We start from the raw sequence: 23,099 nt of genomic DNA, 5'->3' as shown, positions 1-23,099 counted from the left end.
ATTTTATTATATTCTGAGAACATATATAACTTAAAGCTATAGAAAAGAGTGCTCACATTTACCCATTTTCCTCTGGGGGTGTTGGTAAGAACATTGTGTCTGAACAAGGACCTTGGGAAGAGGAGGAGGTATGTCTGGGACAGAGGTGGGAATTTTCTCTAGCACAGTTTGCTGGCCAGAATTACTAAGCTGTAGTCTGGAACATCTGTTGGTGCCTTATGCTCAGTTTATTATTTATCTCAGAGAGAGGGAGTACATTTCAGCTGCATCCCACCCCCGGTGACTGTAGTGCCTGTTGGCAGCACCACCTTCATGAGGATCCTGAGGCCTCCAAGCATGCAGTGAGCAACTAGGGTATGCGGGCACTCCCCCACAGTGTTCTGTTCACCACTTGTATGTCCCGTGCAGGCCCCTCCTGACACGGGGCTGCATCAGCCTACTGTCTTTCTGTTATTTGAGCCATCTGAAAAACTCGTTAATGACTTTTATAGATGTTTAACTGCAAAATAGGGCCAGGCTTTGAGTCGATAATATAATAGTTCAAAAGGGTACCATAGCACTCTGTTGGCTTTACATAGTAAATTTTTAAACAGTGCTGGTCTCTGAGCTGTGGAGACTCAGTACCTGGCAGGGCTTTACTACATACTCTGACCCTCTTGTGGATTTGGAAGGATGGGATTTTTTTCAATAGGTCCTAAAAAGGGGATTAAAGTAACTTCAGAAATGTAATAGATAACATGTGTGTATGTTTTTCTTAAAAGATTAGTGAAGAAATGATTAAATAAATTATTATTTTAGTTTTCCCAAAATAATATTTATGTATGGTGAAGATAGCATTTCAAATTTGTGAGGAAATAAATGGAATGTTCAGTCAGTGTTGTTATGGCACCAGGGAATTGCTTGAGATGGGGAACTAACATTTATTGAGCACTCCCTGTGAGCTATGTGGACTGATGCCTTTTATCCCCACATACTTTGCTCTTTCCTCATTTAGTAGATGAAGGTAGGAAACTTGCCATGTTCACTCCTTATACCGACATTCCAAGTGCATCAGATTTTATCTTAAAATTAACACATTAAAAAAGCATTAGAGGAGGGGCGCCTGGGTGGCTCAGTTGGTTAAGCGACTGCCTTCGGCTCGGGTCATGATCTCAGGGTCCTGGAATTGAGCCTTGCATCAGGCTCCCTGCTTGGCAGGAAGCCTGCTTCTCCCTTTCCCACTCCCCCTGCTTGTGTTCCCTCTCTCTCTGTCTCTCTCTCTCTCTCTGTCAAATAAATAAATAAATAAAACTTAAAAAAAAGCATTAGAGGAAAAAAAAGATACATGAGCAAATTTTGAAAATGGCCTTGGAATAAAAAGACAAAATCCAGAAGCTATAAAGGAAAAGAATCAACACTTCCCTGCAGGGGAAAAAAACAAAAATATATACAAAGTTAAAAAAAAAAAACTGCCAGAAAAATATTTGCACCACATATTAGAGACAAAGAGCTGATGTCTCCCTCTAAAAAAAAAATAGACCAGTAGAAAATGGTCAGAGGAAATGCATGCATGATTTAATATGTAAGGAGAATAAAGATAGACCATTTACCCTTACTGATAAAGAAACATGAAAATTAAAATTATATCTTTTCACCTCTCAGATTGACAATAAATTAAAAAAATTCATTGTCTCCTGTGTTGGATTTGTAGTCAACTGAATACACTGTTTTTTAATTGAATATGTAATTGACATAACAGTATCATAAGTTTCAGGCATACAGTATAGTGATTCAACAATTCTGTGCATTACTCAGGGCTCATCACAACAAGTATAGTTACCATCTGTCATCATACCATGTTATTACAGTATTGTTGACTGTATTCCCTATGCTGTACTTTACATCCCCGTGACTTACTTATTTTATACTTGGAAGTTTGTACTTCTTAATCCCCATCAACTATTTTGCTCATTCTGCCACATCCCCCCCTCTGGCAACCCCTAGTTTGTTCTCTGTATTTATGCATCTGTTTCTGTTTTTGTTTGTTCATTCGTTCTTTAGATTCCACATATAAGTAAAATCATATAATATTTGTCTTTCTTTGTCTGACTTATTTCACTTAGCATAATACCTACTAGGTCCATCCGTGTAGTCACATGGCAAGATGTCATTCTTACATAAACCACATCTTCATCATCCATTCATCTATTGATGGACACTTGGGTTGCTTTTATATCTTAGCTATTGTAAATAATGCTGCAGTAAACATTGGGGTGCAGATATCTTTTTGAATTAGTGTTTTTGTTTTGAGTAAATACCTAGAAGTAGAATTACTGGATTGTATGGTATTTCTATTTTTAACTTTTTGAAGAACCTCCTTAGTGTTTTTTCCACAGTGGCTGCACCAATTTACATTCCCACCAACAGTGCACAAGGGTTCCCTTTTCTCCACATCCTCACCAAAACTTGTTTCTTGTTTTTTGATACTAGCTATTCTGACAGGTGTGAGGTGATATTTCATTGTGCTTTTGATTTGCATTTCCCTGTTGATGAGTGATGTTGAGTATCTTCATGTGTCTGTTGGCCATCTGTATGTCTTCTTTGGAAAAATGTTTACTCAGGTCTTCTGCCTATTTTTAATCAGACTGTTTTTTTTGGTATTGAGTTATTTGAGTTTCCATTATGCTTTTAAAAATAAAAATTTGAAAATCATTTTGGAGGGAAATCTAGCAGTGTTTTTTTTTACGGTTGTTAGTGTTCACACAGTAATGTTACTTCTAGAAATTTATCCTATGGGCACACATAGCACAAGTACAAAGAGAGAAACATGTAGAAATGTCTACTGTAGCATTATCTATAATAGCAAAACTTAGAAAATAAACTAAAAATTCATTATACATCAGTAATTAACTAAAACAGAATACTATACAGCTGTTAAAAAGAATGAGGTAAAGGGGCGCCTGGGTGGCTCAGTTGGTTAAGCGACTACCTTCGGCTCAGGTCATGATCCTGGAGTCCCAGGATCGAGCCCCGCATCGGGCTCCCTGCTCAGCAGGGAGTCTGCTTCTCCCTCTGACCCTCCCCCCTCTCGTGTTCTCTCTCTCATTCTCTCTCTCTCTCTCAAATAAATAAAATCTTTAAAAAAATAAAAATAAAAAAATAAAAAAAATCTTTAAACTTAATACTAAAAAAAAAAAGAAAAAAGAATGAGGTAAATCTATTCACCTAAGAAAAACCAGCAACAGTATATCTAGCCTGATTCCATTCTTGTAAAGAATGGATATTTGTGTACATACATACAAAACATCTAAAAGAATGAAATGGTGCTTCATCGGAATAAGAACTGAGAGAGGGCTGAGGGAGAAAAGATGTTTTATTTTAGACTTATGTCTGTTCTTATGCTTCTGATTATAGATATATATTTTTTATATTGGGCACATAATACTTATTATAATAAAACAGTGTTAAAAGTTTTATTCATTATTAAATTTAGCTCTCTTTGTTTTAGATTTCTTCCATTCCTTGCTGGCAGTTCATTGGCTGGATCAGCCATATGGTGGCCTTACTGGACAAAGAGGAAGCTGTTGCTGTCCAGCACACTGTGGAAGAGATTGCTAATAACTATCCACAGGCAATTGTCTACCCATTTATAATAAGTAGTGAAAGCTATTCTTTCAAAGATACTTCTACTGGTCATAAGAATAAAGAGTTTGTGGCAAGGTGAGTTGATCAAGTACTATAGGTTATAGGGTGTATTGGTAGAAGCAAACGTATGGGGGCTCAGTCAGTGGAGCACAGGACTCCTGGTTTTGGGGTCCAGAGGTCAAGCCCCATGTTGGGCATAGAGCTTACTTAAAAAAACAAACACACGGAAGCTTGTGTTTGTCTTCAAATTAATTAGAGCCATCATTTAAAAAATAGAAAATCTTAGACATCTATTTGTTGAACGTATCTACCCCAGGTATGTTACTTGTCACAGAATTTCTTCCCTTTTTTTAAAAGATTTTATTCATTTATTTGAGAGAGAGAGAGAGAAAGCATGAAAGGGGAGAGGGTCACAGGGAGAAGCAGACTCCCCACTGAGCAAGGAGCCCAATGCGGGACTCGATCCCAGGATCCTGGGATCATGACCTGAGCTCAAGGCAGATGCTTAACCCACTGAGCCACCCGGGCAGCCTCCTTTTTTTTTTTTTAAAGTAAACTACACCCAACGTGGGACTCCAGCTTACAACCCAGAGATCAAAAGTTGCATGCTCTACTGACTGAGCCAGCCATGTGCCCCTGAATTTCTTTCCTTTTTTAAAATACATTTCATCTTAGAATGATATTCATGAAACATTCTGTCTTATAATGGTAACAGTTGACAGTAGTAGCTGATTGAGGCAGACTAGATGAGATGCTTTTTGAAATCAGTTCCTGAAATTGTTCTTTAATTCAAAATATCTGGGAAGTCCCTCTTAATAAGGATTCAGTAGGCTGCCTGAAGTGCCATCCTTTTCATTTTTCCATTTGATTTATAAGTGGAGACTGTTGACATAACTAGCAATGATGTATTAGTTTTGCAAGAATACTTGGTAAATAATGGTGTTTTAGGCATTCTCTATTAAGAGCTTTTTTTTGTCATGAGCTCATTTGTCTTATTAGAGTGTTTGTTTCTGGGAAGACAAGAGTAAGACACCTCCTTTGTCATGGTTTGTGGTGGGTTGGCTGTGCCAATCCCATCTGCCACTGATGGTACACTGCCCACCCCCGGTGGTGTCTCAACACAGTCAACTGCAACATGATTAATTTTTTTAAAAAGAAAAAAGAGGGGCGTCTGGGTGGCTCAGTCGGTTGAGCGTCCAACTCTTGATTTTAGCTCAAGTCATGGCCTCAGGGTCATGGGATGGCAAGCCCATTGTCAGGCTCCTTGCTCAGTCTGCTAGAGATTCTCTCTCTCCCTCTGCCCCTCCCCCACCTTGCGCACGTGCACGATCTCAAATAAATCTTTTTAAAAAAAAGAAAAGGGAAAGGTTTGAAATTGTGTTGAGAAAGTGACCTTTTCTTTTATAACATAACTTCAGAAACTGTATATATCAAATTGTGTACATCAAAATGTCAACATTTGCAGAGATTTGCTTTCCCCTTGTCTAAAAAGCTCACCTCTTGATAGAATACATACTTTGTACTTCATCTAATATTGAACAAAATTTTAAAATTGCTCCTTCCCTAGACTATTGGTAATATAGTTTTATATATGAATATAAATAATTGTATATAAATAAACTGTGGGCCTTGATCTTTGGAGGATGTTTGATTACCTAAACTTGGTAATTGTTTTATAGGATTAAAATTAAGTTGGATCAAGGAGGAGTGATTCAAGATTTTATTAGTGCCCTAGAACAGCTCTCTAATCCTGAAATGCTCTTTAAGGTAATGTAATAGCTTCTAGCTCATCAAACACAGAATTTGGATAAAACCTACTTGCAGTCAACTTGGTTTTTCTTTTTTTTTTTCTGCACAGGATTGGATTGATGATATCAAAGTCGAACTGGCAAAAACCCCTGTTAGTAAAAAAAACATTGAAAAGATGTATGAAAGAATGTATGCAGCTTTGGGAGACCCAAGGGTTCCAGGCCTTGGGGCTTTCAGAAGGAGGTTTATTCAGGTATGGATAGGTGGCAGCCTGCCTTTATAATAATGTAATCATTGTGAAGATCACTATTTATATTTGCTGGTTTGTTAATAATCCTGGTTTTAAAATGTCTATTAAATTTGTAAACTTTTCTTCAGACCTAATGCTTTCTGGGAGATAGTGATGCACATATTAGGTGAGATAGTGGCAGGTGGGGCAATAGATAAAACCATGGGGTTTTTATTGCATTCTGTTCTTCATGCTCATATTTTTAGATTTGAAGGTTATATGTAGTTTAATATATTTGTTAATTTTTTTAAATTTAAATTTTATTAGTTAACATATAGTGCACTATTGGCTTCTGGGGTAGAATTCAGTGGTTCATCACTTACATACAACACCCAGTGCTCATCACAAGTGCTCTCCTTAATGCTGTAGTTTAATATTTTTAATTCTCGTAACAATTTGAATGTTGGATCAAGAAAATATTTGTATTGTGTACAAGTTGATGACCATTTTGAGCCCTTCCCTCTGTCCAAGGCATACTCCTGGGTGCTACAGGACATACAAAGAGAAGACAGACCCAGTTCCTGAATTCAAAGAGATTGTCTGACAAATACAGTATATAAAAAACTGTGGCTTGAGAACAAATATGATACATGAAATCTGTTTCTGAAGTTGCCCTAGAGTTGAAAGGAAGAGAATACCCCCTCAGTTGGGAGGGAATCAGGAGAGCCCCTTGGAGCCAGTAGAGAACAAAATGAACACTGAAATGTCCAGATCTCACAGCACCATGCCTTGTGCTTGTTGCTCCCTTTACATGGGTTTACCTTCTCTCCGTCCATCTGGAGAACTCATGCTTAGAGACTTGGTTTATGCATCATTTCTCCTGTAGAGCTTTCCCTGAACCTCCTTACCCAACAGGATTTAGATACTCCTTCTCTGTTGTATAACACACCATATGTACACCTCTGTTAGCATTAATCACTGATTTTTGTTCTAATTTTTGTCAAATTACCTTTGTTTCATAAACTTCAAGAAATATAATAGCATAAAGAGAAGTCCTGGTAGCTCATATTGCCAGAATTCTCAGTTTCACAGTCTCTAGTGCAAAGGAAGATCTTTGTCTCTTCTGGTTTTTTTAAATAACTGGTTTATTAAGATATAATTCACACACCCTATAATCCATCTATTTAAAGTATACAATGCAGGGCACCTGGGTGGCTCAGTCATTAAGCGTCGGCCTTTGGCTCAGGCCATGATCCCAGGGTCCTGGGATCAAGTCCCGCAACGGGCTCCCTGCTCAGCGGGAAGCCTGCTTCTCCCTCTCCCACTCCCCCTGCTTGTGTTCGCTCTCTCACTGTCTCTCTCTCTCTCTCTCTCTCTCTGTTAAATAAATAAATAAAATCTTTTAAAAAAATAAAAAAAGTGTAGAATGCTATAGTTCTTTTTTGTGTTAGTTTTTATTATATTTACAGAGTTGTATAAATATTACACATCAGTTTTAGAACATTTTCTCTTTTTTTAAAGATTTTATTTATTTGAGAGAGAGCGGGCATGAGTGGTGGGGAAGGGAGGATTGGGCAGAGGGAGAAGGAGAAGCAGGCTCCTCACTGAGCAGGGAGCCCAGTGTGGGGCTCAATCTTAGGACCCTGGGATCACAACCTGAGCCAAAGGCAGTTGCTTAACCGAGTCACCCAAGCACCTCTTTTTAAAGATTTCATTTATTTATTTGAGAGAGAGAACAAGAGTGAGAGCAAGCATGAGCTGGAGGGGAGGTGGGAGGAGAGGGAGAAGCAGACTACCCGCTGAACAGGGATCCTGATGCGGGGCTTGATCCCAGGACCCTGAGATCATGGCCTGAGGTGAAGTCAGCTGCTTAACCAACTGAGCCACCCAGGCGCCCCCAGAACATTTTTATCACCCCTGAAAGCCCATACCTGTTAGCAGCTACTCCCAATCCCCACCCTCCTGTCACCCCAGACAACCACTGAAGTACTTTCTGTTTCTGTAGATTTGCCTCTTCTGGACATTCTGTATAAATGGAATCTTACAACATGTGACTGGCTTCTTTCACCCAGTGTGATGTTTTCAGAGTTCATCCATGCTGTAGCATGTATCAGTGGTCATTCCTTTTTATTGCTGTATATTATTCCACTGTAAGGACATGCCACATTGTGTTTATCCTTTTGTCAGTGGATGGACATCTGGAGTGTTTCCGTGTCTTAGCTGTTATGAATGCTGCTGCTGTGAATATCTGTGTATAGGTTCTTCTGGGGAGATCCTTGGGAGTGGAAAACCCTTTTTCTCTTTAGCTCTTCCTTTATTTTTTTTTAATTTGTTTATTGTTATGTTAATCACCATACATTACATCATTAGTTTTTGATGTAGTGTTCCATGATTCATTGTTTGTGCATAACACCCGGTGCTCCACGCAGAATGTGCCCTCTTTAATACCCATCACCAGGCTAACCCATCCCCCCACCCTCCTCCCCTCTAGAACCCTCAGTTTGTTTTTCAGAGTCCATCGTCTCTCATGGTTCATCTCCCCCTCTCACTCCCCTTTATTCTTCCCCCCCCCTGCTATCTTCTTCTTTTTCTTTTTTCTTAACATATGTTGCATTATTTGTTTCAGAAGTACAGATCTATGATTCAACAGTCTTGCACAATTCACAGCGCTCACCATAGCACATACCCTACCCACTGTCTGTCACCCAGCCACCCCATCCCTCCCACCCCCCACCACTCCAGCAACCCTCAGTTTGTTTCCTGAGATTAAGAATTCCTCCTATCAGTGAGGTCATATAATACATGTTTTTCTCTGATAGCTCTTCCTTTAATTTATGAATTAATTAGACTCGTGGACAGGGATTTTGTCTTGTTCACCTTTTCTCTCCACCTCCTAGAATGCTGCCTAACATGAAACTGGCATCTTGAATTAGATGAATAATTGGTATAGTTTTGATAAGTAGAGATAGATTTTGGTGGGTACTTTAGGTACATTTCTGCTTAGGGTAGTTTTAGTTAATGGTATGAATGTGGGATCATACCAGACTGTTACCTACATGTGACCAGTGATATATCCTTAAAAGTGAAGATAAAACCATAACTCTCTGTACTTCATGTTATGACATAATAATGCTAGGCTCTACATTGTATCAAATCTGTCTCACAGTACTAAATATACAAGAACCTCAGAACAGGAAATATACATACTGTAAATATACTTAAAGTCAATGTACTAGCATTAATACAATTTATAAAATTGTAGAAAACTAGATCTGGAAAAGTATTTGTTTTTTCTTAAACCAGTGGTCTACATGTGTTTTCTGTAAAGGTCCAGATTTTCGATTTTCAGGCCATATCATTCTCATGTTACGAGTACTCAAATCTGTCATTCTACGGCTGCGAAAGCAGCCCTAGACAGTATGTAAATGAATAGGCATGGTCGACAGGGTTCCAATAAAATTTTATTTATAAAAACAGGCAGTGGGCTTTGACTTGCAGGCTGTAGTTTGCCATACCTGTTCTAAACAAAGAAGCTAGGTCTGACAAACAGGAGACTTGCCCTGTATCAAATGGAGAGAATGGCAGAATGGCAACTGATGCCAAGTCCTCTAGCACAGTGGAACTGGTCCATCACCTGTGAGAAAGCTTTACTGTTCTGCAGCCTTCCCGCATCCACCCTGTTCTCAGGATGTTCTGACCCCTGCCCCGGAGAGAGGGCAGGGTATTTCATCCTAGTTTGCTGTCTGTTTCTCTCCTCAACCAGTGTGAGAATATCGACAGCGGGCCCTGTTCATTGGTTCCTGTAGAATATTACTGTGCAGTCCCCCGTGAAGACTGAATTCATGTCCATTTCTTTTCCCTCCATGCTGGGTACCAGAAGGCTCTACCGTGGAAATCTGTTAGGGTAGATCACTGTTCTTCCCAGCTGTTGCTGAGCACAGCTGCATCCAGCTCTAACCTAGGGAGAGTATCATATCAGCAGAAACATATACCTTCATCATTCCTACCAGGCACGATACTTGTTTTGAGGTTTTATTTCTAGTACCTTGGAAAATCAATCTAGAACTTTCTGCTTCAAACCAAATTAATACACAATTTGCATTAATTAATTAAAATAATAATCTACCAAAACAGAATTGCCTCAGATTTCACTTCAGAGGGCATTATGCCATTCACATATGTTGTTGATGCTGATTATGTTGGGGACATAGCTAATCTTTTTGTGTATTCTAAGAACTAGAGATTGTTTCTATACTTTCAATCCATTTATAGATTAAAGAATAAATTTGTTTTATATATGTCAATTTTCCTGTAATGGATTATCTTAAAATAGGACATATATTTTGTTTATACCAGATTTCTGTTTTGGGATGAGTTTTAAATTTGGTAAAAAATTTTTAAAAATTAAAGATGATTGGGGGCGCCTGGGTGGCTCAGTTGGTTAAGCGTCTGCCTTTGGCTCAGGTCATGATCCCAGGGTCCTGGGATCGAGCCCACATCGGGCTCTTTGCTCAGTGGGAAGCCTTCTTTCTCTCCCACTCCCTCTGCTTGTGTTCCCTCTCTCAAATAAATAAATAAAAATCTTTAAAAAAAATTATAAAGATGATTGAGTAAATCTTGATGACTATTACTAAGTCACTATTAGTGATTCTCTTGTTTTTTGGGTTTTTTATTTTGATATCAGGATTATAATTTAAATAAATATTTTAGTAGAGACTAATACAAACAAATATTTATGTTCCAAGATAAAGGACTTCTAATAATTGCTTTTATCATTGTTTTTCAGAGTCCATCGTCTCTCATGGTTCATCTCCCCCTCTCACTCCCCTTTATTCTTCCCCCCCTGCTATCTTCTTCTTTTTCTTTTTTCTTAACATATGTTGCATTATTTGTTTCAGAAGTACAGATCTATGATTCAACAGTCTTGCACAATTCACAGCGCTCACCATAGCACATACCCTACCCACTGTCTGTCACCCAGCCACCCCATCCCTCCCACCCCCCACCACTCCAGCAACCCTCAGTTTGTTTCCTGAGATTAAGAATTCCTCCTATCAGTGAGGTCATATAATACATGTTTTTCTCTGATAGCTCTTCCTTTAATTTATGAATTAATTAGACTCGTGGACAGGGATTTTGTCTTGTTCACCTTTTCTCTCCACCTCCTAGAATGCTGCCTAACATGAAACTGGCATCTTGAATTAGATGAATAATTGGTATAGTTTTGATAAGTAGAGATAGATTTTGGTGGGTACTTTAGGTACATTTCTACTTAGGGTAGTTTTAGTTAATGATAATAAATTATCTATAAAAATACAGATTTGAAGGGGTATATGCTCCCCAATGTTTATAGCAGCATTATCAACAATAGCCAATCTATGGAGAGAGCCCACATGTCCATTGACTGGTCAATGGATAAAGAAGATGTGGTGTATATATACAATGGAATATTACTCAACCATCAAAAAATGAAATCTTGCTATTTTCAGTGACATGGATGGAGCTAGAGTGTAATATGCTAAATGAAATAAGTCAGAGAAAGACAAATACCATTTGATCTCACTCATATGTGGAATTTAAGAAAGAAAACAGATGAACATATGGGAAGGGGGAAAAGAAAAAAAAGGAGAGAAAGCCGTAAGAGACTCTTAAAGATAGAGAACAAACTGGGGGTTCATGGAGGGTGCTGGGTGGGGATGGGCTAAATGGGTGATGGGTATTAAGGAAAGCATTTGTTGTGATGAGCACTGGGTGTTGTATGTATGTGAGGAATCACTGACTTCTACTCCTGAAGCTGATATTGCACTGTATGCTTACTAACCAAAATTTAAATTAAAAAATAATAATAAAAGAAATATAAATTATCTAAATAATGTTTATACTGGCTTGTGATCCAAAATAATGGCTTAAAGACCTTTATTGCTCTTTAGCTCTGATGAAGAATCACAGGCGCTTCATTTTTGTTCAATTACTCCCTTTATTTAGTACCTCATTCCTAAGTACTCCTGCTGTCATAATGATGTAGATTAGTAACTAGACAATGGACACAAAGAGGTTAAAAGGTTTTTAAGCCCTTATTAGAACCTATGAGTAGAATTTATGATTATAAGTCATTACTAACTGTATCCTTTCTGTCTTTTCAGAGGAACACAAAAAAAGACAGGCTTCATGTGTTTAGAGTATTAAAACATTCAAGGAAAGGAAAAGTATAAATCTAGAACCTTTCCCAAATTTCAAATTAAACATTAATATTTAATGTAAATTATTATTAATTTCAGGCTTTTGGAAAAGAATTTGATAAACACTTTGGGAAAGGAGGTTCTAAGCTACCTGGAATGAAACTCCGTGACTTTACCAACATTACCGACTCACTATTTTCTAAAATGTGCAGAGACTCAAAGCCACCTGGGAATCTGAAAGAATGCTCACCCTGGATGAGTGACTTCAAAGTAGAATTTTTGAGAAATGAGCTGGAGATTCCTGGTGAGATTACCCTTGGGGTGACAAAACTGGACTTTAAGGAGAATAGTGGTATAGCAGGGACTCTTTATTTCTAAAAATAGGAATTTTAGATTCTTGACAGTTACTTTTTTTTTTCAAAGAATTTAAGATTTTGCCATACCTTTTTGTCATTAGGAGAATCTATAATTACTATTCATGAGTACACTGAACTAAATGTCTAATTAGCTTATAGTTTTCTTACTTTCCTGATTATACAAGTATTCACACTTCCATTTAATAATGTAACTGGTAATTTCCTCTGAACATACCCATGCTTTGCTCTTAAATAACTTTTCTTCAGAAATGTAGTACAGGTATAAATGCAAATCCTTTCCGTGGATGTGTATGTTGATCCCATTTAAAATGACGAGATAATGATAAATGACTTACCTTCAGGACAAAGAACTGTGACATTGAGGATAGAGACACAGCAAGTTGTTCTGATGTGAACACAGCATGATTTTTCAAAGACAATCTTTATACATTCCATGTTCTTCACCCTGGAATTTGCCAAAGAAATGTTTTATTATGGTTATTCATATTCTTATCTAGTGGATATAAAAACAAATTGGAGACTTTTCTTTGTTCTTAACAGCTCTGCATTGCATGAAGAAAAACTGAAAATGTAAGCCTCCTCATATGTAGCTAGATTCTCCTTGAAATAAAGTGTTCTAGCTTAATGCATTATTTTTCCTGTTTGGAATTTGTCTACTCCATTAGAATAGGAAGCTAACTTCCATGAGTCAAATGAGAAATAATAGCATTACTTAAAACAACTCAAATTTTGGGGGGCGCTTGGTTAAGCATCCAACTCTTGCTTTCATCTCAGGTCATGATCTCAAGGTTGTGAGATCAAGCCACCATCAGGTGCTTGAGATCTCTCTCTGCCCCTCTCCCCCACCCCACCCCCTAAACATGTGCTCTTTCTCTGTTTCTCTCTTTAACATAAATAAATAAATCTTTTTACGGGCACCTGGGTGGCTCAGTTGGTTAAGCGACTGCCTTCGGCTCAGGTCATGATCCCAGGGTCCTGGGATCGAGCCCTGCATCTGGCTCCCTGCTCGGTGGGAGGCCTGCTTCTCCCTCTCCCACTCCCCCTGCTTGTGTTCCCTCTCTTGCTGTCTCTCTCTCTCTCTCTGTCAATTAAATAAATAAAATCTTTAAAAAATAAATAAATAAATCTTTTTAGGTCATTTTTTTAAATGAAAACTTTTAGTAAAAAATTTTATCATATAGCTTTTTAAAAATTATTATTAGATCAATAGGTATGTGTTAAAAATACAGGGTTCTGTAACAAACTATATCTAAGTAAGGCTTCTGTGGTTTGTCTTAGGTCAATATGATGGCAAAGGAAAGCCAGTGCCAGAATACCATGCACGAATCGCTGGATTTGATGAGCGGGTAGGTGCCAGTGTTTGTGACTGTTGCCAGTGTTTGACAAGTTTTGGTGAGTAACTATTGGATGAAGGAAGAGGAAATAATCATAAATAGCTGCAAGGCCTGTTTTTCTTCATTGTACTCTATTCTGTCCTGAAAGTATTTATATAGGAGTAAATTTCTCATCAGTCACAAATGATTTCTGTAAAGATTGTGAGTGGGGTTCTTCAGGTATAAGAATGACATATTTGTCTTTACTAAAGAAAAGACAGTTTCCCATCTTGATTTCAAATGCACGGAGTATTCTGATCCTATTACATATTGAATCTCTTAATAGAATGCTCAGTGTTACAAACTCAAAATGTACAAACTCAAAGAATAAATTCTGTGTGTGTGTGTGTGTGTGTGTGTATCTATTTTAAAACATATGTAGAGTTAAATTAAGTAATTTTAGTAAGTTTGTATGTTGCTCATTTCTAAGGATATCCACATTTATAAGCAATTATTTGAACAAGGGATATGAAGTTTCTAGAGTTACAGCAGTAGGGCATAAAAGGGCATAAACAGGTAACAAATATTTTGCTGGCACTAGGTTCCCTATTATTTTTCTGTCACTTCACTCTGTCCTCAAGAGAGGTCTCTCTTTGAGGAATGTATGCCAACCAGCCTTACTTTTCCTCTTGTGATAATGATATGATCAGCTGTTCTGTCAATTTCTTAGACTGCATCTAAAATATTTTCATAATTTTTAAAGGTAAAAGTAATGGCTTCTATCAGAAAGCCGAAGCGTATCATCATCCGAGGCCATGATGAGAAAGAGTACCCTTTCCTTGTCAAGGGGGGTGAAGACCTGCGGCAGGACCAGCGGATTGAACAACTCTTTGAGGTCATGAATGTCCTCCTTTCTCAGGATGCTGCTTGTAGCCAGAGAAACATGCAGTTGAAGACCTACCATGTCATACCCATGACCTCCAGGTGGGACCAAAGCACATGGTCATTCTAGAACAGATCTATGTGAATGGAAATTCTAGCACTGAGCCAAATCCTTGTTTAAGGTTGCAGAGATGGGATTGGAGGTCACTTGACAATTTGGTATTTCAGCTTTCACAAAGCCTGGGCTAAACAGAACTAATAAACACTTATAAACCTATGATTTTCAAATTTAATGTGGAGAAGGTAAATGAAGAACTGACATGAAGAACTCTGTTCTGCTTTGATTCTACAGAACTTTTTTCTAGTGAAGAAAGAACAGTTTAGATTTGTGTTCATAAACTATTTATTCTCCTTTTCAGATTAGGACTAATTGAATGGATTGAAAATACTTTTACCTTGAAGGACTTTCTTTTGAGTAACATGTCACGAGAGGAGAAAACTGCTTATACAAGGTGATGTGGAACCTAAATACTCCTCCTTCAGCTCTGTCCAGACACATCCTGCAAGCCTGTTACTCCCCAGTCATAATCTCCCTGAGTAATGTTGTTTTATATTAAGTTTCCTCTACCTCGTGTTTCCAGTGACATTTCTGGGTTCCTTCTAATTTGGGGCTCTGAGCCACACCCTGGTTAGTTCTTTTGTCCACCTCTGGCTGGGTGAATAAACTAAATGGAGTAGAGGGTTCCACACAGTAACTACATAGATTTTTACCACATTGAAAAAAAAAAGTATTAGCTTTGCAACAACAACAAAAATCTTGAAGGAAAAAAAATAAATAATAAGATTAGCAGCTAACATTTGATAAACATTTTCTGTGGCTAGACAGTATTCTCCGTTCTTAATGTGTATAAAGTAATTTCTTTCTTACAAAAACGACAACTTACTAACATCTTTGTACAGATGAGGAAGTTAAGGCCCAGAAAGGTTATGTAAATTGTCCTAGGCTGCTCAGCATGTAAGTGGGCTAGCTAGGATTATTAGTGATTAATTCTAAGTCATGGTATTGGTGCTCTTTATTTTTCTTTATCCTTTTATATTTTCCAAGTTTTCAACAATGAACATATATTTTTAATCAGAAAGGGTTTTGTTTTTTGTTTTTTGTTTCTGTAAAGAAAGATAAGGACAACATTGAAAGACATTTTGAAGGAGTTGACAAGTTTTGATGACTAACTATTGGATGAGGGAAGAGGAAATGGCGATAAATAGCTTCAAGACCTGTTTCTCTTCGTTGTACTCTGTTCTGTCTTGAAAGTATTTACATAGGAGCAAAATTTCTCATCAGTCAAAAATGATTTCTGTAAAATTAAGCATATTCTTATCAAACTCTTGCTCCTGCTAAATAAGGCTGTGTTTATGAACTTTTAATTTCAGTCATTTGAGTCCTTTGCCTACAGTTGTTTCTGAGTTCCCTGGAAGACAGGGAAACTGATGGACAGTACTTTGTGGAGTCAGGAAGTCCAGATCTCACTCACTTCAGTGCTAACTTAAAGTGGTTCTGACTTACAGTAGGAATCTTGAAAAGGTGACTTGCCTTTCCTTTGTTCCCATGCCTCCATTTCTAAGATGGGGTAATAATGTAAAATACATAAAGTAAACATAGGTATCGATGGAGTTTAAAGTGCTTTTCAAATACAGAAGTGTATAAATTACTTCCCACTACCTTTTTAAAACAAGGCACTTCCAGCCCCTATTAGTAAAATCATTGCTACTTTTTACTTAATTTACATGTTGCAGTTTTCCAACTTAGATTTTCATCCCAAATGAAACTTGGAGAGAATTTAGACTGAAGTGGAAAGCTGTATTGTGAAATTAACTTAGTAGCAACTCAGAAAAGATTCACTTTAAGTGATTGAACTACTAACTTTGTGAAATAGTTTTATCTTTAGATTTCTTTTTAGGAAGACTTATTAAAGCTTTTGACAAACCCCAAAGTGGCCGAACATACAAACACATGTTTCCAACAGCCCAATATGCCTTTTGTCTGTGAAGTATTACTAAAAACAGCTTTCTAAATTCAATTCAAAGCCATTGTCATTTAAGAAAATATCTTATTGTATTTAGTATGGATTTTGTATGTATCTGCATATTGGAAATGGTGAAGAAAAAGTGTGGCAATCCAAAAACAGACTTCATCCATCTTCAACACATAATTTATGGCCTTTTAGTTTGTAGTAGTATGGCTTATCACTTCTTGCCTACTCTAAGTTGCATGCTGTGCTGTCATCTTTTTGCTATGTTTTTTTTCCACTACCAGAGTTTTAGAACCATATGCCTGGATCATAAACACTCACATTTAGTTCATCTTATTCCTGTCTGTATGAAGTGGAAATTTATTGTATCTGATCATTTTGTGCCTGAATTTTTGCATAGGAAATAGCTTTGGTTTCTTTAGGAGTAACTAAGAATGAATAATGATATATTAAGATTCTAGATCCAGAGTAGCCATGGGGTCAGTGTTAATATTAAATATGATTAAAAGTCATATTTCTTTCCCTGACTCTTCACTATTTTTCAAAGAATTCTTGGTGATCTTTGCCACTGAAATCATTATAATGCTAAATATCTTCCTAGTGCTGATTCCCTTTTTCCTACTTGTTAGTGATCCCAAAGCACCACCATGTGAATATAGAGACTGGCTGACAAAGATGTCTGGGAAATACGATGTTGGCGCTTACATGTCAATGTTTAAGTAAGTTTTGTTTTGATTTTCCTTTTTACTAACTAGTTAATTCTTCTCAAAGTAGCGTGTTACTTTTGTTTCTTAGAAAGTTTTGCCTCAGGCACCTGGGTGGCTCAGTCAGTTAAGAGTCTTCCTTCAGCTCAGGTTGTGATACCAGGGTCCTGGGATCAAGCCCCACATCAGGCTCCCTGCTCAGCGGGAGTCTGCTGCTTCTTCTCCCTTTACCCCTCCCGCTCTGCTTGTGTTCTCTCTCTCTCATGCTCTCTCTCTCTCTCAAATAAATAAATAAAATCTTAAAAAAAAAAAAGTTTTGCCTCAGATCATCAAAACCTAATTATTTGATACTTCAATATAAATAATTTTAAATTTTAAATCTCAAGTCATAAAAATTTGTTCTAATTAGGCATTTCCTATTATTAAATTATAGGGCAGCTAGTCGTTCTGAAACAGTCACATCTTTTAGAAGGAGAGAAAGTAAAGTGCCAGCTGATCTCTTAAAGTAAGTATCCTTCTGACTACAGACCAGTTGGTGGCGTAGCAGAGACTACAGAGATCATGTCTCCCTCCCTCAGGCGGGCCTTTCTGAAGATAAGCACAGGCCCTGAGGCCTTCCTGGCACTTCGCTCCCACTTTGCCAGCTCTCATGCTCTTATGTGCATCAGCCACTGGATTCTGGGCATTGGAGACAGACATCTGAACAATTTCATGGTAAGCATGGATACAGGTGGAATGATCGGAATCGACTTTGGACATGCATTTGGATCAGCTACTCAGGTATGCTCACCTTGCTCTCGTTCTTGGCTGATTTAGAACCATAGTCATAGGACCTTCTGGAAATTGGATGGTCTTTAAGGAAGAAATGACACATCAAATAGCTTGGTTTGTCATGGTCATTAAATTTGATATTCTTGCAGAATAAGGGATAATCTCAACTTTGTTTTGGCCTTGTTCAAACAGGTTAGAGAAGGTGTAATGATGAATTATATAATCAAAGCCAAGAATAAAATGTGTTCCTATAAAAAGGGAAGACTAGGGGCACCTGGGTGGCTCAGATGGTTGAGCCATCTGCCTTCTGCTCAGGTCATGATCTCAGGGTCCTGGGATCGAGCCCCGCATTAGGCTCCCTGCTCAGCGGGAGGCCTGCTTCTCCCTCTTCCTCTACTGCTCCCCCTGCTTGTACTCTCTCACTCTCTCTGTCGAATAAATAAAATCTTAAAAGGGAAGACTATAAGGAGGTTTTATGAAGCCCCTTAATCTAAATGTCTTCCACAAGATGTGATACAATATAAATCTTTCCTGTGACATTAAACACTGAATGTTCTCAGTTGTACTTGTAAATCCATGCAGGCTGTGTGGTCCTACACACATAGGTTTGTGCATTGCAAAGATGATTGTGTTGATTTGGGCACAGTGGATTCACATCTGTGTAGCTAATTCCAAGAAAAGAAGAGTTCATATTTTTACCAGCTGTGAATTATTCACTAACTGTGAATAATAACTATCTGTGGAATGATGCTTTGTGCCTTTTCTTTTGAGATTTCTAGTTTATATATTCTCCTTCTCGTACATTATTTTTTTCTCTTTAGTTTCTGCCCGTCCCTGAGTTGATGCCTTTTCGTCTGACTCGCCAGTTTATCAATCTGATGTTACCAATGAAAGAAGCAGGCGTTATGTCCAGTGTCATGGTGCATGCACTGAGAGCCTTCCGCTCACACTCTGACCTGCTTACTAACACCATGGATGTGTTTGTAAAGGAACCTTCCTTCGACTGGAAAGTAGGCTTGTTTATATGCACTTTTTATTTTTATTACAGTATACCAAGGACTGATCTGGCATCTCTTATTGTATGATGGAAATACATTAGATTGTATTTATTAAAATATTTACATTGTTTTATATAGTATTTCTTAAAATTAACATTTGGGGGCAGTTGGCCTGAAAACCAGGTAAGAGACATAATCTTCATTTGGAGAAAACTGTTGTTTCAAATGAGTATATTTCTAAGAAGGAGTTAATTGGTGGTGGGTCTGATTTCTGAGACAACTTTTAGCTTAAAATCAGTTCCACGTGAGGTTCCTTGATTTGACACATAGTGCTTTCTTAAATGTTGAGGTTCTTTATAATATAGCCCCAAAAGAATGAAGTTTAGTGATGGCATCCTTGATAGGGTGTGATACATAACTGCAGTCCCTCACTGTCATTGTCACAGTTATATGTAGTACTATTAGAATGTGTATAAAAAGCTATAAAGCTCTCTCCAGTTAAAGATACTTATTTTAAAATCATTACTTGTTCAATCTGTTTGGATGTGATCATATAAACTGTTATAATAAGCAGAGAACATCATGTTCTTTTCAGAATTTTGAACAGAAAATGCTAAAAAAAGGAGGATCATGGATTCAAGAAATAAATGTAACTGAAAAAAATTGGTATCCCCGGCAAAAAATACATTATGCTAAGAGAAAGTTAGCAGGTGCCAACCCAGCAGTTATTACTTGGTAAGATGGTTATTTGTGAAGAAAAAAAACACCAACATGCTGCTATTTACTGAAGAATTACTAATATATAAAGTCCTGAATACTTTCCATTTAGCATGATGTTAGCATTATTATCCTCATTTTACAAATGAAAAAAGCATGGCTTAAGGAGGTTGACTTCTCCAAGGCTGGGCAGGGTCTGTATCTCTGAATGCTCTGTACTTGGCTTCTGCCCTCTTGGCGCAGTCTTCAGGTCAGTATCTGGAATAACCTGTACCAGTGTGAGGAACAGCGGGAGCATTTTTTTTTTAAGATTTTATTTATTTATTAGAGAGCAAGCACAAACTGGGGCAGGGGTGGGAGGTGGGAGACAGAGGGAGAAGCAGACTCCCCCACTGAGTAGGGAGCCTGACATGGGGCTAAGTCCCAGGACCCTGAAATCATGACCTGAGCCGAAGGCAGATGCCTAACCAACTGAGCCACCCAGGCACCCCCAGCAGGAGCATTTTTAGGCAATTACAATAACATTTTTGTATATAAGAGGAGATTTAGATTCTAAATTTGCTTTTGTCCTTTTTAGGACAAAATGCTATCTTGATGTGCATAGCACACAGATGTAGAGAATGTAGTATGGACTTATTGGACAAGAATCCACACTGGGTTAGCCTTTAGGTTAGCTTCAAAATTTTTTCTTGTTGAGGTCTAAAGCAAACAAATTTATAGAAATGTTTCACAAGAGGGAAAAAAGTTGGACTTTACAATTAAGTAATAGTAAATGGCAATCTGTGTTCAGTTGTTCAGCGTATGAATGGTCTTTCCAATAAATGGCTCTGGCAAAGGAACAAAAGTGGATCCCTATCTCACACCATACACAAAAATTAATGCAGAATGGATCAAAGACCTAAACATAAGAGCTAAAACTATAAAATATTCAAAAGAAGTACAGGGATTGATCTTCATGGCCTGGATTTGGCAATGACATCTGTCATTTTTAGGTACAACACCAAAAAGCACAAACAAGAAAAGAAAAAAAAAAGGTAAATTCATCAAAACTTAAAAGTTTTGTGCTTCACAGGATACCATCAAGAAAGTAAAAAGACAACCCCACAAAATGGGAGAAAATATTTGAAAGTCAGGGGACTTGTATAATACATTAAAAAAAACTTTTAGAACTCAATAAAAAGACAAACAACCCCGGGCGCCTGGGTGGCTCTTTGGTTGGGTGGCTGCCTTCGGCTCAGGTCGTGGTCCTGGAGTCCCTGGCTCGGGTCCCGCATCGGGCTCCCTGCTCGGCGGACGGTCTGCTTCTTCCTCTGACCCTCCCCCCTTTCATGTGCTCTCTCTCTCTCTCTCTCTCTCTCTCTCTCTCTCATTCTCTCTGTCTCAAATAAATAAATAAAATCTTAAAAAAAAAAAAACACAACCCAATTTAAAAATTACCAAAGGATTTGAGCAGACATTTCTCTAAAGAAGGTATATAAATGGCCAAGTAGCATATAGCATATAGCATATAGAAAGATACTTAAAATTATTAGTCATCAGAGAAATACAAAGAGAGGTACCACTTCACACCCACTAGAATGGCTATAATTAAAAAAATGGAATTTGGGCCACCTGGGTGGCAGCTGGTTGAGCATCTGACTCTTGGTTTCAGCTCAGGTCATGATCTCAGGTTTGTGAGATCAAGCCCCAAGTCAGGCTCTGCACTAAGCACGGAGTCTACTTAGGTTTCTCTCTCTCCCTCTTCCTCTACCCCTCCCCCTGTACTCTCTCTGTCTCTGAAATAAATCTTTTTAGAAAATGAAATACAGCACATGTTGCGAAGAATGTGGAGATATTAGAACCCTTGTATGTTGCTAATATGAATGTAAAATGATGCAGCTGCTATGAAAAACAGTCTGGCAGTTTCTTAAAAAGTTAAATATAGAATTACCACTTGGCCCTGTAATTCCACTCCTAGGTACACACCAAAGAGAAATGAAAGTGTACATTTACACAAAAACTTGTAGACAAATTTTTTAACATATATATTTTTTAATTCTGTTAGAATTTTTATTAGCTGAGCTTTGTTTATTTTTAAAAAATAATCTCTACCCCCAACGTGGCGCTCTAACTCATAACTCTGAGATTAACAGTCACATGCCCTACCAACTGAGCCAGCCAGGCACCTGTAGACAAATGTTAATAGCAACATTATTCATGTTCCTACAAATCCAGTCTCTTGATTTCAAGGTTTTAAGCCACAGAAAATATTCTATAAGTGATGAGAGAGGGAATGTTTGTGTAGGATAGCTAGGAATGCAGGGAACAAAGGAAAAATAATGAATGGTTCATGTTTTTGTATTTGCTTAATCTTTTTTCCAGTGATGAGCTGTTCCTGGGCCATGAGAAGGCACTTGCCTTTGGAGATTATGTGGCTGTAGCACGAGGAAGCAAAGATCACAACATCCGTGCCCAACAACCAGAGAGTGGACTGTCAGAAGAGGCTCAAGTAAAGTGCTTGATTGACCAGGCAACAGACCCCAACATTCTTGGCAGAACTTGGATAGGATGGGAGCCCTGGATGTGAAGAACTGTGCAAGTCAGCAGATAAAAAGCATGAAAGTGTTCAAAGAATCTCCTAAACTTGGGCCACCTGGGTGGCTCAGATGGTTAAGAATCTGCCTTCAGCTCAGGTCATGATCCCAGGGTCCTGGGATTGAACCCCAGGTTGGGCTCTCTGCTTAGCGGGGAGCCTGCTTCTCCCTCTGCCTCTGCCTCTCTCCCCTGCTCATGCTCTCCCTCTCTTCTGTCTCTCAAATGAATAAATAAAATCTTTAAAAAAAAAAACAAAACTCCTAAACTTCCATCTACAGCCATCAATGTGCTGATTTTCCAGAAGCACTGAAGAGAAGAAATCTATTTAGTGGTAAAGTCTTGTAGCAAGAGTTTAATCAAGATCATGATGAATAAGTGAATATTGGTATGAATGAATGATTAGTTTATAAACAAAGATTAGGTTAGGATTATAATGGACAAAGTGGGAAAATATATATCTAGGCTCATACAAGCATTAAATCAAGAATATAGCACATTATAAATGCTATGACTTATATAAACCAGCTATCTTAATAAATGGTGTAAGTATGAACATCCCATGCAGTATTCTCATTAGTAATTATGACACATTGGAAATAACACCCAGAAGACTTCATCATTAAGATTTTATAAGAGTAAAGCCAAAAACATAAATGATAAGATGTTACATTATATTAGTACGGGAATAATCATGAATGATATGGCTTATAACATCTAGAAATGATTGCTTTTGATATTTTAGGATATTTTTCTAGGCTATTTTCTTTCATTTTATTCTCATATTTTAGACATTTTATGATAGATTTGTTCTCTAGAAGAGAAGGTGTTTAGGAGAGATAAGAAACCTTGGTCTTAGCACTCACTTTTGCTACTCATATCCACAATAAGAAGATAGATAAAAGTGCCTGGCATCCCAGACTCAGAATTTCTAACTTCAAGACTTGCAAGTATG

At 37.8% G+C, this 23,099-nt stretch overlaps 1 protein-coding gene across 4 annotated transcripts in view; it reads left to right on the top strand.

The window, feature by feature from the left end:
• Nucleotides 1-22,346, top strand: part of PRKDC (protein kinase, DNA-activated, catalytic subunit) — a 240,692-nt gene extending 218,346 nt beyond the window's left edge. For 2 of the 4 annotated variants that reach the window (XM_027608960.2, XM_027608975.2), the window contains exons 74-86: nucleotides 3,488-3,699; nucleotides 5,304-5,391; nucleotides 5,483-5,626; nucleotides 11,881-12,085; nucleotides 13,437-13,504; nucleotides 14,235-14,455; nucleotides 14,773-14,865; nucleotides 17,013-17,102; nucleotides 17,521-17,592; nucleotides 17,666-17,867; nucleotides 18,680-18,868; nucleotides 19,452-19,591; nucleotides 21,935-22,227. In XM_027608960.2, the coding sequence (XP_027464761.2) occupies nucleotides 3,488-3,699; nucleotides 5,304-5,391; nucleotides 5,483-5,626; nucleotides 11,881-12,085; nucleotides 13,437-13,504; nucleotides 14,235-14,455; nucleotides 14,773-14,865; nucleotides 17,013-17,102; nucleotides 17,521-17,592; nucleotides 17,666-17,867; nucleotides 18,680-18,868; nucleotides 19,452-19,591; nucleotides 21,935-22,139 (1,929 nt within the window). In that variant the 3' untranslated portion in view covers nucleotides 22,140-22,227. Of the gene's footprint in view, nucleotides 1-3,487; nucleotides 3,700-5,303; nucleotides 5,392-5,482; nucleotides 5,627-11,880; nucleotides 12,086-13,436; nucleotides 13,505-14,234; nucleotides 14,456-14,772; nucleotides 14,866-17,012; nucleotides 17,103-17,520; nucleotides 17,593-17,665; nucleotides 17,868-18,679; nucleotides 18,869-19,451; nucleotides 19,592-21,934 lie in introns of all 4 variants that reach the window. The other 2 variants (XM_027608954.2, XM_027608968.2) reach the window with 2 other exon arrangements.
• Nucleotides 22,347-23,099: the final 753 nt, after the last annotated feature.

Source organism: Zalophus californianus, chromosome 4 (assembly GCF_009762305.2).
Source record: "Zalophus californianus isolate mZalCal1 chromosome 4, mZalCal1.pri.v2, whole genome shotgun sequence".
In the NCBI taxonomy this organism is placed as follows: Eukaryota; Metazoa; Chordata; class Mammalia; order Carnivora; family Otariidae; genus Zalophus; species Zalophus californianus.
The sequence above is the reverse complement of the archived record's forward strand: the minus strand, read 5'-3'. Positions and strand labels throughout refer to the sequence as shown.